Source organism: Dreissena polymorpha, chromosome 4 (genome assembly GCF_020536995.1).
Source record: "Dreissena polymorpha isolate Duluth1 chromosome 4, UMN_Dpol_1.0, whole genome shotgun sequence".
NCBI classification, from domain to species: Eukaryota; Metazoa; Mollusca; class Bivalvia; order Myida; family Dreissenidae; genus Dreissena; species Dreissena polymorpha.
The window spans coordinates 46407393-46427843 of NC_068358.1; the positions used below are offsets into that span (position 1 = coordinate 46407393).

The 20451-nt window shown below is 34.9% G+C and overlaps 1 protein-coding gene across 1 annotated transcript in view; it reads left to right on the forward strand.

Moving 5' to 3' along the window:
• Positions 1 to 20451, forward strand: part of LOC127879811 (uncharacterized) — a 40024-nt gene that overhangs the window by 379 nt on the left and 19194 nt on the right. The window contains exons 2-4 of the mRNA XM_052426861.1: positions 2777 to 2901; positions 10582 to 10787; positions 14260 to 14463. Of these exons, the coding sequence (XP_052282821.1) occupies positions 2789 to 2901; positions 10582 to 10787; positions 14260 to 14463 (523 nt within the window). The 5' untranslated portion in view covers positions 2777 to 2788. The remainder of the gene's footprint in view (positions 1 to 2776; positions 2902 to 10581; positions 10788 to 14259; positions 14464 to 20451) is intronic.

A 20451-nucleotide genomic window follows, 5' to 3' on the forward strand; every position in this document is an offset into this window, starting at 1 on the left:
TGTTGTTTTACTTAATTTATAATTGAGATCAAATAAGACTTTAAAAGCATGTAAATAGTTTTGGGAAATAATTGTTACGAATTGACAAAACAATAATTTGTTGACCTTAAATGTATTGTCTGAAATATTTGCAGAATATTTTATAATTATGAAGTAATTGTATAGAGAGCCACAGTCTGTATTAATTTAATTTGTGTAATTGTTTCGTTCATAGGGCCTAATTAGTAGACACCAGGTACAATTAAAATTTGGAGATACCAGTCCTAATGAGATTTGATTGGTCATTGTAAGCTCAGGTACTACTTAAAAGCACCCCGGGGCCTCTAAATTAAACTACAAAGTCTCCATGGTACGGACAAAACTATGAAAAGTACCCTGGAGAACAGACGGGTGTCTTTAAGTGTTTTTTCCGTACCTGGGGTACATTATTGTATACTTGAGAGTATACTCATGGTACTTTTGAGAAGTACCAAACCCAACAAAGACCAATTGAACCCAATTAGGGCATAATACATATATATAGTCTTTGTTAGAACATTATTTCTTCTTTGAATTAGAAGATACCAAATCATAACTTTATTAACTAGTACATAATATAATGCTATGTTCTGATTAGGAGATAATTTATCCAATTTTTCATGGTGAGCTATTGTGGTATTTGCATGAAACTCTTTCAAATGTTTTAAAAGTATTTGCTGAAGGCAGGTTGCCATGTGAGCTATAAGGACAATAATCCGACATTATTATGCCCCCCTTCGAAGAAGAGGGGGTATATTGTTTTGCACATGTCGGTCTGTCCGTCGGTCAGTCCGTCCACCAGATGGTTTCCGGATGATAACTCAAGAACGCTTAGGCCTAGGATCATGAAACTTCATAGGTACATTGATCATGACTGGCAGATGACCCCTATTGATTTTCAGGTAACTAGGTCAAAGGTCAAGGTCACAGTGACTCGAAATAGTAAAATGGTTTCCGGATGATAACTCAACAATACTTACGCCTAGGATCATGAAATTTCATAGGTACATATATATTGCCTTGTCTAATTGACCTCTTACACAATCTCCAAAGCTTGATCTTTTATATGGTTGTCAGTAGAAATCTGATACGAAACCTTATCTAGCAGTCCTTCACCAATGTTATGTGAGATATGGCCATGGGGTGACCCCACTCTATGAACAAAAAAATGGACCCAACTCTAGGCAGTCAAGTGTATTTTACTTTTATTACGCTTTTACATGTATATTAAAAGATCATGTAAATTCTCTGAAGCTGGAATGATAAAAGCTTATATATTGAGCATTAAACATTGAATAGTGGACCTCTTGGCTCTACCAAAAGTGTGCCATGGACCTAGTCAGTACCAAGAGTGTAAACATTTTGGTCCTGGTTTCAAAATTTGCGCCTCACCCCCTCTATTGGAGTTATGGGTCTGATTTTTTAAATTCATATTTTCTTACCTATATATCAAAATTGGCAACACCGAACGAGTCATAATTATAGTTACTAAAGACATATAGCAAAATGTATTTTGAAACCACAAGTTTTGGTTGTAAATGACATTGTAAAATGTTAAGTGGTCCTCTATAAATCTTGCCTTTAATTGCATAACTGTCCACAGGCACCCATTGGGGCCAACATGGTTTCTTTATAGACTTTATAAGCAAACTAAAACTTGTGCAAATGATATATATATTGGCAGAGTTAGAAATGGTTGCAGTCACAATCTGAATCTTTAAGGTAAATGTGCAAAAAAACAACGTCTCCATTTCAATGTTTCTACTACATATATTCAATTAAACTTTACACATGTGTTTGTGGTAATTGTGTTCCATGGTTCATAACTCTGACATGCAATTTAATTAAACATGCAACACCTCTATATCACTGTAATTCTTTAACATGTGTTCAATTGAAACTTCAAACATGTTTGGTGTCATTGTGTGTGGGCTTTGATCGAGTTCCATATCTCTTATATGACATCTAACAGAACTATGCTCCTTTTTGTTATGAAATTCAAGTTTCTATTTCGAGGAACAACTCTATGACGTCTACTACAGATATTCAAATAAAACTACATATATACATGAATGTGTTCAGGGTCTTTATTAACAACCTTGCGTTCAAACATAATTAAAGTCATGGTTACATTTCTTGTTTTGATTAATACATTTTAAGCTTTCTGTTTACATATACTGTAGAATTAAAACATATATTCAACATTAAATATATGTCTTCAGGGCTCAGCCTACGTTAAAATTTGAGGGAGAAGTGACTTCTCCCTCAGCTGAAATTAGGGAGAAGTGAGACACTTAAAAGAGAAGTGGTTCCTGTAAAGCATTAAATCAACTCTTAACGTATTGTGTTCTCCTTATTACACCATGCCCATCATCATTAATCAGACTCACACTTGGCAGTTTGGGTGAAAACATTAACAAATACAAACACACTTAAGTGTTAATATCGTGTTATTATTGTATATAACTGAATTTATTGAATACAGTATCTGTCAATATCGAGCTCAAAGTAAATCACAAAAGGAGGAGAAGTCACTTCTCTTCATTCAATTGGAGGTAGAAGTTAATCTATCCAGGGAGAAGTAGTCTCCCACTTCTCCCTCACGGCTGAGCCCTGGTCTTTGTGGTCATTATATCTGGTTACTGACAGAAAATATACATTATACTATCAACGTGGAGGAATAGTTAAGTGCAATGTTTTGTGATGCCCATTGTAAATGATTAAAAGCTTATGATTCAGTTCCCAATTGTATCTTCAGGACTGGAGAACCATGGAAGTGTTCCTCTATAGGGCTCTATACGTCTCCCTATGTCTCACATTTGTTGAGTCCACAGCCAACTACCAACTGTTCAAGGGGCCAAAGACTGGTGAAACACAGCGCTAGTAAGTAGTAAGAAAAGGGCTTCTACTCACTGTCTCAACCTTTTCTGTAGCATTTTTTTTCCAAATTTGGCTAGTTTATGGGTCTTGATGAAGAATACAGTCAAACCTGAATTCAGCGGTCAGTCAAGGGAAATGATCAAAGTGACCGTTGTCCACAGGTGACCGTTAAATTCGGATCACAATTTTAAGAAGGTTGGTCAGTTGGAGGAATTACTACGTCGTTAACCCACCCAGTCGTTTGCATACAGTGTAAAACAAATGCTCATTGCATTAACAAAGCATAATAACAGCATTAACTTACGCGTGTACATTGAATAATAGAGAATAATATCTTTTAGATTGATTTTATTTCATAATGTTAAATTAAACAATGACTTTATCAACGCTGGTATAATTGTTTTCTCATGCATCTCATTCATTCAGTAAATAAAGCTTGTCACGTTCCGTTGACGTCACGTCCGTAAAAGTCTAAAAAGCGAATTCGGTGTCATAAACCGATAGTACGGTGTAATTGTACCGTTCTAATTCAAAGAAATAGCGGTCATTTAATTAAGCGATAATTACTTTCAACAAGTCATAAACTCTGATAAATTTTCTTTAGAAGATACACCCACAATTATACCCCGAAAAGAAACCTTCTCAACACCTTATAATTTGTTTACTCAAAGAGGGCCGCTTTTATAATATCATAGACAATTACCGCTTTCAGACGCTTTAAATGTTGCAAATCAGTCCATGTTTTGCCATTACAGCTGATCACTAATCCTCTTATCGCCTTCTTATCAAAACACTCGCCAGCTTAATGTTGTTTTTAACACTTAATCAGCGATACAGATCAATTGACTTTGTCACGCGCTAATGCGTTATGCATGCAGACGATAATTGCTATTAATACACATTGTTATTGTTAATGTCACCTGTTTAAAGTGATATTATGGGCATCTAACAGTTTATAGCTGGCTATCGCAACCTTTGTTTATTTTTGGTATTTTCACTTCATATACAATGTACACTTATATTTGTTAATTCAGCATCAACATACTAAAACACTATCCCGGAGAGAGAAAAAAATGCATTTGAATATCAACCGTCTTTTCGTTAAACAACTGATCATGCATGTACGATGCGAACCTAAGTTTTAGTGCAGATTCGTTCATACGACACAATTTTGTTTTACGGATCATTTCGGCTTAGAGGAGTGGGTTAGTCATGTAAAATAACGAATATAAAATATATTTTTAATAAACAACTGGTAGCAAAATGAGTTGCAGACAATTGGTCTTTTAATGCAATCAAAATGAAAATTCAATAATAAAGGTGAAACAATTTTACATACCGGTCATGGATGCACAAATTGTTTGTTTACTCGCAGCGGGCCGCTTTTATAATACCAAAGACAATTACCGCTATCAGACGCTTTTACCGCAAAATAGACGGACACATGATGTGCTGTGTTTTTAATTTTCGCGACTCGAGACGACTTACACGTGACCGTTGATTTCAGGTCAAACATGAATTTCGGAGTGGAATGTAGTGGCCGTTGGTCGTTATGGACAGGTGGCCGTTGAATTCAAGTGTAATATGGAGTGTTTTTCGTCGGGGGGATTCCAGACTGACCGTTGTCTGCAGGTGACCGGTAAATTCAGGTGGCCGTTAGGTCAGTTTCGACTGTAGTTTGATGCCCCTCTCTACCTACCCAAATCACCAGACCTCATTTCGACCTTGACATTGTTCTTTTTATAAACTTGGTAAACCCAAAATAACCTTACACTTCACTCAATGTTTATTACAGAAAAAACTAAATTTGATGCGTACTTTAAGTCAAATAGGGATTTTGCCGGAATAAATACATGACGTGGGGAAGGGCCTGAAAAGGGGCAGAGTGAACTCTTTTGGTAAAAAATGGTTGGATGGCAAACTTAGTACATGGTGTTTTTTTGTACTGAAGTACTTATGCTCAATAACTCATACAGTATTATTCCATGAAGTACCATATTATCTTCTTTAAAAAAGAAATATGATGTTACTATCAAGTAATACTGTATGTTACTCTATATAGTTACACTATAAAACTGCAGAATAGCCAGCCCATTATAAAAACATATTGGTGTGTCTGAATTGACCAGAACACATTTGTATGGAACACCTCGTCTGTCTCCTGTTGACTATTGATATATCGGAGATTTCATTGAAATGATGTGGGTTTAAATCATATGATATGTGTTTATAATAGTATGCTGTGTGCTTGCCATAGTATGCACAGCATACCATCACAAAAACACACAATACTATGGCAAGCACACAGCATACTATAATAAGCACATATCATATGATTTAAACCCACATGATTTCAATGAAACTTAGAGCATACCATCACAAACACACAGCCTACCATCACAAACACACAGCATACCATTTCAAACACACAGCATGCCATCACAAACACACAACATACCATGAGAGACACACAGCAGAATATGGCAAACACACAGCATATCATCACAAACACAGCATATCATTACAAACACACAACATACCATCACAAACACACAGCATACCATCACAAACACACATCATACCATCACAGCACACAGCATACTATTATAAACACATATCATATGATTTAAACCCACATCATTTTAATGAAACCCTCGATATATCAATAGTCAACAGGAGACAGATGAGGCGTTCCATACATTTGCCCTTCCATTCTGCTTTAGCAAATGACAAAGTAATTTAATTTTGTGGGGACATGTACACAGCAGTGTTTTTTTGCAGTTCGTGTTAGTTCTGATTGTATCACAACAATGCCTTTATTGTTAGAAACACATACTGTTGCTGGCCGATTTTAGTTTTTCATACAATTGTTTGTTTTTGTGGTTATTTGGAGTGGTTATTGAATCATTTCTGTGACAATAGTGTCATTTATCGTAAGAAACACACCCAAAGTGATTATTTCTGTTGATTAGATGGTACTTTAAGTATCATGTACTATATAGTGAGGTCAATAATTAAATTTGGCAATATGTTGTTTACTCTAATAGGACCAATACAAATACAAAGAAGTATATTTAAAAAGTAAAAAAATATATGAAAAACCTATCCTTAAACAAGAGGGCCATGATGGCCCTGAATCGCTCACTGACTAACCAAATACAATCCCAACCCAGATTTCATCAAGATAAACATTCTGACCAAATTTCATAAAGATTGGATGAAAACTGTTACCTCTATTGTCTACACAAGGTTTTTCTATTATTTGACCTAGTGACCTAGTTTTTGACCCCAACTGTGACCTCTATTGTCTATACAAGGTTTTTCTATTATTTGACCTAGTGACCTAGTTTTTGACCTAGTGACCTAGTTTTTGACCTAGTGACCTAGTTTTTGACCCCAGATGACCCAAATACAATCCCAACCCAGATTTCATCAATATAAACATTCTGACCAATTTTCATAAAGATTGGATGAAAACCTTAAACTCTACTGTCTGCACAAACAAATTGTTGACGGACACACGCACGCACACACGCACGCACATACGGACGCCGGACATCACACGGTCACATAAGCTCACCATGTCACTTGTGACAGGTGAGCTAAAATATAGCCAGCCCATATAACTTTTTGTTTAGTTGGTTAGATTTTTCTTTCTATGATTTTTCAGTATTTAATGATTATTGCATTATTGTGTTATTTTTTAATATGTTAGGATTCGCTTCTTATCAATTTTTCCCAATATTTGTGTCCTTGTTTTTGTTCAGTTGAAGGTTCTTCAAGATGTCAATCAAATTATTTGTAACATGATATGTATAAGTATTTTCCAACCTGCTTGCCCTTGGTTGGTAATGCAACCTTAAAGTTAAAACAAACATTTTTTTTGTATACTGAATGTGTTGACACATATTTCTAATGAACAATTAGGTCGGGAGTGATATAGAAATTTGAATAATGTTTGGCTTATGTACTTTTGATAGTTTTAAGTAACCGTCAACCACAAATGACGAAAAAAGAAAAGTTCTAAAATACCGTATTGTTTTACAATTATCAGTTTATATTGATTAAAATATCACGACTGGTATATTACATTACTTGAAAAAAGTTGTTTAAGTTTTCATATTTTCATATATATGGTAATAAAATTTTACTGGGTATGTGTAGCAGGTATCTACCAGTTAACTATACGTGGTGTCATGATTAGACGTTCACAAAGTAAAATTTTCCACTTGCATAATTAAAGGGACTGTCAACCACGACGACGAAGAAAAGAAAATTTGTAAAATACCGTAGTTTTTTACAATTATTAGTTTATATTGATTAAAATATCACGACTGGTATTTTACATTACTTGAAAAAAGTTGTCAAATTTTCATATTTTCAGTATATTCGGTAATAAATTTTACTGGGTATGTCTACCAGGTAACTTGCAGTCAACTATAAATAACGCCAGTAGATTGATCATCATCGTCACGTGGTAAACCCAGGAATGCAAATTGTGCATGCGTATTGAATTGTATATATTTTGTATACAAAATGATCAATCTACTTGCGTTATTTATAGTGTGTATATCGTTATGTTACCTATATTCGCGATGTACTTTTGATTTCACATCGCAAAATTTTATTACTGAATATACTGAAAATATGGACTTTTTATGCCCCCTTTCGAAGAAAAGGGGGTATATAGTTTTCGCACTGTCCGTCTGTAAGTCTGTCCGTCATTCTGTCAGTCTGTCTGTCATGCTTTTTGTGTCAGCTCTCTAATTCAAATACTTTTCATCCGATCTTTACCAAACTTGGTCAGAAGTTGTATCAAGACAATATCTAGGTCAAGTTCGAATATGGGTCATACGGGTCAAAAACTAGGTCACGGGGTCACTTAGTGCATTTCAAGGATTTAGCATGGTGTCCACTCTCTAGTTTATGTGGCTTTCTGATTTATTTTGATATTCTAAGACATTTTTATGCCCCCGAAGGAGGGCATATAGTGATCGGACTGTCCGTTCGTCTGTCCATCCGTCTGTTGGTCACACTTTGCGTTTAGATTTCGAAAATGCTCATAACTTCTATGTCCCTTCAGATAGCAATTTCATATTTGGCATGCATGTGTATATGGACAAGGCCTTTCCATACGCACATAAATTTTGACCCCTGTGACCTTGACCTTGAACTAAGGGTCCGCGTTTAGGTTCGAAATCTGTGTTTAGTATTCGAAAAAAGCCCATAACTTCTACCAAGCGTTTATTGGGGGCATAAGTCATCCTATGGTGACAGCTCTTGATTCAAGTAATGTAATATACCAGTCGTGATATTTTAATCAATATAAACTAATAATTGTAAAAAATACGGTATTTTAGAACTTTTCTTTTTTCGTAATTCGTGGTTGACGGTCCCTTTAAGGTTGAAAAGCGTAAAAGGAAATAATTTCCAAGGTTGTGATCACAAGATAAAGTACTCCAATTACTAGATTGTCATATAGTTTGGACAGTAGGCAAAATGACTTCTTCATAATTTGTTTTATAGTACTTCCAATAAAAGTACATATTTTATGATTCCCCACTTCCATATCCACTTGAAGATGAGCTTACACATAATGTTAGTTTGCACAATGAATGTGGTATGATGTGGTTGATTGTGTTTATGCCCCTGGATCGAATGATCGGGGGTATATTGTTTTTGGTACAACTCCCATCTATTTAATGAAGTTTGTAAGAATGTTGTGATAAAGCATGGTCGATGCAATAGAGTTTATATGCAAGTAAAATAAATGTAGGGAAGACAAATTAACGTGGTGAAAGAATCTTTCTGGCTCATCAGTATGAGACATGTTTTGAATTATATTTACGAGTGGGTGTTTCAAATATTATTATTTAAACCTAGCTGTTTAATATATTTCCAATCATATCCAGAAAAAGGCTTTGCCTCTTCAATTAATTATATGTTATATGAGCCCCCCTTAAAAAAATATATATACAAAATGCATTAAATAATATAATGTGTTGGTTGATGATTCCCCCCCACCCCCCCACCCCCCCCCCCCCCCCCCCCCCTTGTTCAGCGCCTCAGATTTTCTATTATTTGATTGGCAATAATTGTAACCTACCAGTACTTTCCGATGCACAATGATATCGATTAATCACCTTCCTGCTTTATTGTGTTGGTTTAAAACCTTTGAAGTTAAGTTGACATTCTTAGTGCAAAGCAATCAATCACCACAAATAAAAAAAAAATGTTAACAACTAGGCAATTACAACATTAACTTGAGAGGAAAACTAATGTGAATAATTGTATGACACCAGGATTTTGAGTAGAGAAGATTTTTAAAAGTTATGTGGTTGTGCAGTATAAAGCAAAGCTTCATTGATTACTCAATTATTACTTAGTCATCTTTGGAATAAAAAATGTCATTTATTTCTCCAAACCCAGAGCCTTTAGGCCCTCTTGTTATCCCCTTCCAAAGGTGGAGGGATATAGAATAGACGTTGTCCGTCCGTCATTCTGTCTGTCAGTCAGTCTTTCCATCTGTCTGTCACAAAATTTTGAAAATGGCGTGGGATATCAATTCAACTAAGTTCCTTGTTTTATTATTATTTTCATGTTTAATCTTACTCTGTGGTTTTCTGAGTACACCACAATAATGTTCAACATAACATTACTGAATAATGTATAGTGATTTTGTAAAGCAATTAAAAAAAGTGCTGCTTTTTAGTTACCTTTTATCACCATGTCAAACAACTGACAAAAATAAATATGAGACTTGATACTTGTGTCACGAGGTTTTGGGCGTCATTTTGGTTAACTTTGATTTTTAATCAGTACTTTAAGAGTGCTTCAAATACTTGGTAAAAAAAAAAAGAAGTACTTCAAGTTCATAAATAGTGGTTTCATAAAACACCACTTAATAACCATGGAGTTGATTAACATGAAATGAAGCTATAAAATATAATCAGATATGCATCAAACTGCTTCAGCCTTTGACATCATGCTACTTGAATAAATCAAAGTGCTGAAGGCAATGAATTTGTTCCCTGTTGTATAATCTTAGACTTAACTCAGTTTTCAAAATTATTTGTCTTACAAGATGTTAAATACTTTTGAATACATACACACTATGTAGTGTACCAGTGGGAACTATAAACAGGCAGATGCGATGGTTAAAGCAGACGCTCCTAGCCTAGCATTCATTGTCTGCTTAATTTTACTGCAGTTATCCACACAGGCAGTCACGGGTTACGGTTCCTAGCGTAGTTAAGCCCATACTGATTTTCAAAATTGCCTCTGTATTATTTGTGAGCTAACGCTCACAAATAAAAGCCATGTTTTGAAAGGATTGTTCTGTCAATTTATGAAGCAGTCCTCATACGGTACAATGCAGTTCTGTTATATTATGTTTAGCAAGATCTATGGATCAAGATCTATCTATATTGCTATACAACTCGTGGGCTCCTTAGCAGATTTTCATTATATATTCAACATATTGTGATGCCAGATTGCAATATAGCATATTTGCAATTTAACACAAACAGTATGAAAACTCACATCTGTATGATAAGCACCAACAAATGCGATAACAAAGTGTTGTGTTTGGATAGCAGATAAAGTAATTGCAAAATTGATTCACATATGATCCACATTAGTTGATATCTTCTACGATTCTTCTCAGTGTGTTTCTTTTTGCAGTCAAGTTTGTCCTATGCTGTCCCAGCCATGTTCCCACTGCTTTTACTGCGAAGATGGCGTCCTGTCAGATTCCACTTACGAATATAAACAGGATGTACTATGTAACCAGTACTACATGTACAGACACAAAAATATGTCAGAGGCTCTTCTACCAGAAGAGTTAGCAAACAACAAAATACCAGTGTGCAATATTGGGCAAGTTCCAGGTATGTTACATGAATAAAATACATTTGAGCCTCATGTTGGGAAAATTGGGTTTTATGCATGTTTGTTAAGTATCATCCTAGATAAGCCTGTGCAGCCAACACAGGCTAATCAGGGATGAAACTTTTCGCTTTTTTTCTGTTAAGAGGAAGTCTATTGATATTGTTTGGTCACTTAATTAAGCCCAGTTTTCACAGATAGAGGGTCATTTTAAATGCATTTTAAATGCTTTATTACTGTTTCCTTTTGGGGGGCTATACATTTTGCAAGCAAAAGGGGAAAATTGTACATCACTTATGCACTTGGCTCATAGATTGAAAGATCAATTTAAAATTGCTTACCGTAATGTGTGGAAACTCAAAATTTACTATGGTAGTTCACAAAAACTCAAGATGACAAAGAAAATTTGGTGCACGCAATATACCATCGCAGTGATGAGTCAATCAGATTGAAACTGGGATTGTATACCTTCATGAAATCTGTACAGGAAGATATGTACAAAACATGTTCAACTTGTATCAGGACATCAAAAACATCAGTCACTGACATTGTTTTACCAGGAACTAATCATGCAATCAAAAAGTAATGTAAGAAGACTCACACTTTCAAAGAAATGATTAACAGTTCTTGAAAGAAGATCTCAATTGATGTTATTAAAATGAGAATAAATTTCCTCCATTAAATAAATCTTGCTTTCATTTATTTTCCCTTTCAGAAACTGTTTCTCTGTGAACAACATCACATATAATGAAATACATTTTGCAACTTTAGGATGTAATTAACAATACTATTGTCAACGCTTTTAGTCTAGATGCCATGCTAAGTACTTAGACCATTACTTCACCTTTCATATTGTAAATTTAAATAACATGCCACAAAAATGTACTTCATGTGGAGATGACATATATATCCTCATACAAGCCCTGTATCCCTTACATAAATGTCAACGGAACTCTTAAATGTCAATGATAAAAAATGAGCATCATACATCTGGTTTAGACTGTAATTTCATCATTCATGCAACATGAAAGTAACTTGCCTTAAATGTTAAACTTTTGTAAATGAGGTGATTTTGGCAATGCCTGTCTCATTTTATCAAAGTTGAAGAATCTATAAGTTCAGCTTTTGCAGCATATGTAACTAAAACTTAATCATCTAAAATGCAATTTTGAAATAACAGGCCTTATATTGCTGAAAGTGTACATGTTGCTTGTAATAACCTTTGTCTCTTGCTCAAACTTCAAGGTCCCACTCAGTTTTAAAGCGCCATAAACACTATGAATCAACGAATATATTTCACAAAATATTTGGTAAAATTAAGTTAACCCATAAAAAAAACAGTGCAGTGATAGCAATAGCCAAAATTTTGACACTAGATGTGAAATTTACAGGCAGCGTTGGAAGCATGATGAGAACTACGTCCTGCTTCCGATTCTGCCGAAGCAAATCTCGCGTTGGCTGGTATAAGTTTGGATATCATCGGAAATTCACATGGAATATATTGTCACAAAAAATACCAGTACAAACAGGCATTTTGAATCTCGTTAAATCTATGTTACCAGACCACATCTAACCTTGACATTTTGGCTATATTGCTATAAAGGAACACTGATTTTCATGCCCCCGAAGGAGGGTATATAGTGATTGCACTGTCCGTCTGTCTGTTCATTCGTCTGTCCGTCACACTTTAAAAAAAATGCTCATGACTTCTATGTCGCTTCAGATGTAACCTTCATATTTGGTATGCATGTGTATATTGACAAGGGCTTTTCATACGCACACAAATTTTGACCCCTTTGACCTTGATCTTAGGGTCGGCGTTTAGGTTTCGAAATCTGCGTTTAGGTTTCGAAAAATGCTCATAACTTCTATGTTGTTTCAGATGTAACCTTTGTGTTTGGTATGCATGTTTATATGGACAAGGCCTTTCCATACGCACACAAATTTTGACCCCTTTGACCTTGAACTTCGGGTCCACATAGGGTTCGAAATCTGCGTTAAGGTTTCGAAAAATGCTCATAACTTCTATGTTGCTTCAGATGTAACCTTCATATTTGGTATGCATGTTTATATGGACAAGGCCTTTCCAAACGCACACAAATTTTTACCCCTTTGATCTTGACCTTGAACTTAGGGTCCGCGTTTAGGTTTTGAAATCTGCGTTTAGTTTTCGAAAAATGCTCATAACTTTTTTCAGGTGCATATGTTATCCTATGGAGACAGCTCTTGTTTATGTGTTAACTTTATTTTTCAAAATATTGTACACAATCTTAGTTGATTTTGAGTGTTTGAGGGGCTTTAAATTAAACAAAATTAATAGCTTACTTGACCACGGGCTTGATGCAGTCATGCATCTAGTTAAAAATCAATAGGTTGTACAATGTTGGCCAAACATGCATGTCATATACTATGTTCTGCCCTGGATGCGCCTTTGCACTTTTGGCCCAAACTTATTGGTTTGGCCCCATTAGATTTTCTGAAGTGGGTAAGCAGGCTCATGCAAATTAGAAATTCTAAATACATGTAATCAATTTCAATGGTAATTTAATTAATAAAAAATACACATGGAAAATGGCTGAAACATCAATTTTGTCTGAATGTGTAACACAATTTATTGGTTGGTTGAGAGGTCTTCTCATAGTGGGGCGTGAAGATGGACTTAAAGCATTAAATCATACACTTGTAGCTTCAGATTTTAGCCCCCAGCCATATACCATTAAAATACCTTTATAAATAGCTTAAAATGTTGAAAACCTAGAGGAAACAGCATGTATTCATATAATTTTTTTCTCCTAGTGTGAAAGTAAGCAAATGTAACAAAATAAATAACAGCCAAACTTAATGTCTGGATTACACTTCATGGTTCATAGGTGCCCAAAGAAACAAGGACAACAAAAAAGGCCACCTTAAAAGAAGCTTCATTAAGGCTGGCTCCTCATTTGTTTTTGCTAATTTTGTTTGTGTGTGAAAACTGTAAGACTATTGAACAAAGACAAATACTTGCTTTTCAATCAAAGCAATTTTAGCTAAAACCTTTCTTGATAGGTTCAAGATTGTTCTCTTTTTTCCTCAGTCTAACATGTTCAAGTTTTAATGAGTGTTGACAGATGTGACTGTAAGAAGAAATCGATTGTTTGGTCATTGGCAAAGACTGATTTTATAAGAAGAGCTGAACCCTTATTTGATTTCTGTTTAACCACAATCGTATACTATTTCCCTTTTTTTTAAAGCAGGAAGGGTCTTTGTCCCCAACAGTTTAAAGACATGGCAGAACACGGCATATATCAGTTGCGAGACTTGTATTAATTTCACTGTTTTAAAACAATTGACAACAAGTACTGGTTCTACCCAGGTAATGGACTCAATAGCATCTCAATAAGCCTTAGGCTTTTGATGCGATCAAGCTAAAATAAATAAGTTTTAACTAAGAATAAAATGTATTTTATTTATGAGGATTATTAGCATCATTTTCAGGATGTGGCCCTCCGCCTCAAGATAACATTCAGCCAGGACTGTCCTGGAAATGTGACCTAGGCCACAGTAATCAACCCCACTCTGTCTACTTCTCCTGTGCCCTGATCTGCAACTATACAAACACTGTGGCTTACCAGTACTACTGCAATGAAAGTCTGCGCTGGGAACTTCTGGAAGCGGCTAATTCTAGCTGTCGATCAAATGGTAAAACTTAGTTTGTCTTTTTCGATCATATGAGCGCAGCACGCTCAAGGTGAGTTATTGGGATACCGACTTGTCGGTCTTGTGTCCATTACATTTGTGGTGTGCATCCATGAATTTTTTCTGCATGCTTTATCTCCTGAACTGCTTGGCAGAATTTAAAAAAACTTAAAAGAGATGTTCCTTGGGTGGTCCTCTTTGAAAATTGTTCATATGGTTCCTGTTAGGTCGATTGATGTGGTTGTTTAAATGAAAACTTTACAAATCTTGTCTGAAATTTTGTGATCGAGGGGTTCAATATTTGGTAGGTAATATCTTGTTTCCTTTATCAAACTTTGTTTAAGTCATGCCCCTGGGTTCAAAACTTTAAAAATATTTTTTTATCTCAAAACCACACAAAGTCCGAGGCTTTAATATTTGTTATATAGCATCATCAAGAGGTCCTCATGTAATTTTTTTTAAAGACAGACAGACAGACAGACAGTTTATTCAGACTTATACACAAGTACATCGTCTTCATACTTAAGTTTACATATTATTTTCTGTCACGTAACTAGGTATAACAAATAAACATTACATAACATAAATATACATTTAGGAATACAAATACAAATCAACTATCAAAGCAGTAATGAAACTTATGGAACAGTATTATTCAGAATCGTATTTCTTATAACAAGCGCTTCTTTTATATATTTACATACATTGTAAATTACTGATTTGTCACATGAAAGTAATAACTTGTGGAATTTATATACAGATGGGTTTTCATAATAAATACGGCTTATAAATTTTTTCCTTAAATCAGAATAACAGCGGCATATACAAATAAAATGGTACTCATCTTCTAAATCCAAGTCATTGCAACATAAACAATAACGTTCATTACGTGGTATGTTATTTTGGGCGTATCTGCCAGTTTGAATTTTCAAAGGATGTGCAGAGACTCTTAGTCTTACAAAAAATAATCGCAGACGTCTAGGAAGTAAGTCTAAATATGTTTCATATTCCAAACAGCTTTTAAAAACTTTATACATATCTAATACAGTACTATTATTCATTTTACCGTACCACTCTTGTTTAAAAATGTCAACAAGTCTGCATTTAAACTCGCTAATAAAATTATGCCCCTGCTTGTCAAAACTGGCCATGCTTCAGTGGTTTATACTTTATAAAGACTTAAAATACGAAAACTTTTTTAAATCTTATAATCTGAAATCACAAAGCCCAATACTATATCTGGTACATAGCATCATCTTTATGTCTACGACAAAGTTTATTCAAATCATTACTCTGAGGTCAAAAGTGACCTTGCCAGTGTTACCAGTTTTACTTAGATTTACAGAGCCATTCAAAAATCTTTTTATCTCAAAACAACACAAAGTCCAAGGTTTTAATATGTGTCATTGTGTCGTATGAACAAATCTGCATGTAAACTACATTTGGACTCAAATCGTACATCAAATCATTTCTGTCTTTAGTTGTCAAAACACCTATATACTGTTTGATTCCAATAATGTCGCTTTAATGGAATTACCATTTTTAGCTCATCTATTTTTTGAAAAAAAATTATGAGCTATTGTCATCACCTTGGCGTCGGCGTTGGCGTTGGCGTTGGCGTTGGCGTTGGCGTTGGCGTCGGCGTCCGGTTAAGTTTTGCGTTTAGGTCCACTTTTCTCAGAAAGTATCAATGCTATTGCATTCAAACTTGGTACACTTACTTACTATCATGAGGGGACTAGGCAGGCAAAGTTAGATAACTCTGGCGTGCATTTTGACAGAATTATGTGCCCTTTTTATACTTAAAAAATTGCAAATTTTGGTTAAGTTTTGCGTTTAGTTCCACTTTTCTCAGTAAGTATCAATGCTATTGCATTCAAACTTGGTACACTTACTTACTATCATGAAGGGACTGGGCAGGCAAAGTTAGATAACTCTGGCATGCATTTTGACAGAATTATGTGCCCTTTTTATACTTAGAAAATTGACAATTTTGGTTAAGTTTTGTGTTTAGGTCCATTTTATTCCTTAAGCATCAAAGCTATTGCTTTCATACTTGCAACACTTACTAACTATCATAAGGGGACTGTGCAGGCAAAGTAATGTAACTCTGACTGGCATTTTGACAGAATTATGTGCCCTTTTTATACTTAGAAAATTGAAAATTTGATTAAGTTTTGTGTTTAGGTCCACTTTATTCCTACAGTATCAAAGCTATTGCTTTCATACTTGCAAGATTTATGAACTATCATAAGGGGACGGTGCAGGCAAAGTTATGTAACTCTGACTGGCATTTGGACGGAATTATGGGCCCTTTATACTTAGAAAATTGAAAATTTGGTTAAGATTTATGTTTTGGTCACTTTACCCCTAAAGTATCATAGATATTGCTTTCATACTTGGAACACTCACAAACTATCATAAGGGTACAGTAAAAGGACAAGTTGCATAACTCTGGTTGTCATTGTTACGGAATTATGGCCCTTTTTTGACTTAGTAACTTTTAATATATGGTTAAATTTTGTGTTTCGATCCACTCGAAGTATCAAGGCTATTGCTTTCAAACTTCAAATACTTACATGCTATCATGAGGTTACTGTACCTGGCAACTTGAATTTTACTTTGACCTTTGAATGACCTTGACTCTCAAGGTCAAATTATTAAATTTTGCTAAAATTGCCATAACTTCTTTATTTATGATTAGATTTGATTGATACTTTGATGAAACTACTCTTACCTGACATACCACAATAGACTTCACCCAAACCATCCCCCGTGCCCTCCCCCCCCTCCCCCCCCCTCCCCCCCCCCCCTAATTTTTTTTTTTTTTTTTTTTTTTTTTATAAGATCATCTCACAAATGACCACCACACCCTCACACTATACCCCCACCCCACCCCCCCACCCCCCCCCCCCCAAATTTTTTTTTTGATTTTTTTTTTTTTTTTTTTTTTTTTTTTTAAGATCATCTCACAAATTATCACCACACCCTCACACTATACCCCCCCCCCCCCCGATTTTTTTATTTTTTTATTTTTTTTTTCGCTTTTTTGGAAGATAATGTAATAAATGTCCACAACCCCACACTATACACCCCTCTTCACTCCACTCCTCCCTCCTTTGTGATTGAAAATGAGAGTCCCTTCACCTTTAAAAAGAAAATAGATGAGCGGTCTGCACCCGCAAGGCGGTGCTCTTGTTATTCATTTGCTTCTTAATATTAACTCACCTAAACTTGTTTTATTAGTAGCACAGCCCCATTAATATTTTTATTTAGTACTGCCCTTGGAATTTGTTCACGTCATTATGTCATTATGGATTTTTGTGGCGTCATACGACCGACTTTCCCAGTTGTAATCTACATGCATAGGTCATTGGGTTTATAACGTTCCATTTTAATTATATTTTTTCTCTCTGATAGGCGTTTCTTGTTTGATTTAATTATTTTTATTAATTTTTTGCAGTCACATGAACAACCAAGCTATGTAATATGGAATTTTTACACCCATTATTGCTGCTTCTTCCTGTATTTGCGCGATGATTATCTGAGATATTAACTCTATGATTCTATATTCTCAAATCTTTTCTATAAAGAAGGAATGTAGTTGACAATTGTTAATAGTTTTATTTGATCGTTCGTCAAAAAGTTGTAATTCTGTTACTCTTGTATCTTCAATGCAATTGAGTAATTAAATAGTAATTAAATTGAATGCGTTTTAATTCCCTTTTATTATTGTTTAATTTGAGTTACAATGCTATGACGTTAAATTTTATTTACACTTAAATGTATTATGAATATTGCTGGGCCAAGTGTGAGGTTGAGCGCTCTATAACCAGGTTTAAACCCCCAATGCTTTGCATTGACCGTTCCAAGGCGGTGACCCCAGCTTTATTCATATTTTGTGTTTATGTTGGTTTGTATTGTGCTGTATTGTACTGTTTGGGCAATCGGTCACTTGCCTTAAATAAAGGACCAACTAATTGTTTTTAATGAAAATTCAATACTGCTCCAGCAGCTGGAGTTTTACTTCTTTATATTATATAGCATGATCATCAAGAGGTCCACTTAGAAGTTTTTTTTAAATTATGCCCCTGGGTATCAAAACTGGCCATGCTCCAGAGATCAGCACTTAATAAAAACTTAAAATAGGAACACTTTTTTAAATCTTATAATCTGAAACCACAAAGCCCAATACCATATTTGGTACATAGCATCATTTATGTCTATGATAAAGGTTATTCAAATCATGACTCAGAGGTCAAAAGTGACCTTGCCAGTGTTAGCAGTTTTACTTAGATTTACAGAGCCATTAAAGTTATGGTTTGAATCCACAACGCTAATAGCTTTCATATTTGGTATGTAGCAACATCTTGAGGTCCTATACGAAGTTTGTTCAAATGATGAACCTATGGTCAAAATTGGCATTTTTTTGGTGGTCACCATTTTTATATTGACTTGCATAGGGAAAATCTTTAAAATGTTCTTGTCTGAAACTGCAAAGCACAAATATCATGTTTGATATGTATTATCATCTAGATGTCCTCTACAAAGTTTGTTGGACTATAGTTACTGTGGTCAAAGTTTACCAAGCCCCAGGTGTATTTGTTTTATAAGAGATAAATTGCAATAACTTTCAGAATCTTTCTTTTGTCAACAGATAGAATTCTTCTTTACAATTTATTCAGATTAGGAAAAAATGGTAACACTGTTGGTGTCACACATCTAAAAAACCCTTGATAAACAAAATAACTTCTCTAAAAGGACAACGTATATTTGTTTACTATATGGTATGTATCATAATACAGTGGTCCTCTTCTTAAAGTTTCTTCAAATTATGCCTCTAGGTTCACTCGTGTAGTGTAATGTGAAATGTTTTTATAGACTTTCATAGCAAGATATGTACACAATATTTCCCTTTGGTCAAAAGTAGTTCCAATTAAGGGTCTTTGTTATTATACCACTGTGATAAGCAGAGCTCTCAGTAGAGCTTTCAAGGCTTCTCAGGATCCTCTTCATGCTATTTAAACCTCACCCACCTCTTCTCAGAATAATATTGTTGAGGGGATAACGGAATCACTTTGTCTGATATGAGACAGTGTGTATTAGACAATCGTCATAATATAAATCTTAAAATTCAACTTCATACTTTTCCAGGTAAAATTCAAGTTCTTAGTTTCCAGGATATGGGTCAAAATTTAGAACTTAATTAATAGCCATCCAATCTGGAACTTCTCATTTATTGACAGGTTTACACAAAATGTATTGGCGCTGATGTTCTTTTACGTGTATCTGATATGATTTGTTGTTTTGTAATAACATAAATTGTCTGTTATTTCATCCTTAGTCATAGAGTACTGAAGAAACAAACATTTATCATTGTCTTGATTGTGTATGCAGATCTCAAGTACCGAATACAAACTTCTGTATTTCTGCAGTTTACTGAGCTGGTGGTAATTTCAACAATAAACTGATTGTATAATATGATACATTAGAGGTCGCCTTGTGTAATGGATGTGGTGTCCGCCTAGCAAATGGGAGGTCATTGGTTTGATCCCAACTGTGGGAGCGTTCTTAAGATCTCCCCAATGTCACCAAGTACTGTTTCTAGGCTTAAACCCTTTATTAGCAAAAAAACTTCTCTAAAAGAAGAAGGTATACTTGTTTAATGCATGGTATGTATCAAGAGACAGTGGTCATCTACTTAAAGTTTCTTCAAATTATGCCTCTATATATAGGTTCAAATAGGCGGCACTTGTGTAGTGTAATGTGAAATGTTTATATAGACTTTCATAGCAGGATATGTACACAATATTTCCCTAAAATAGTCCCAATTAAGGATCATCATGATTATACCACTGAGATGAGTAGAGCTCTCAGTAGAGCTTTCATGGCTCCTCAGGATCCTCTTCATGCTATTTAAACCTCACCCACCTCTTCTCAGAATAATATTGTCGAGGGGATAACGGAATCACTTTGTCTGATATGAGATAG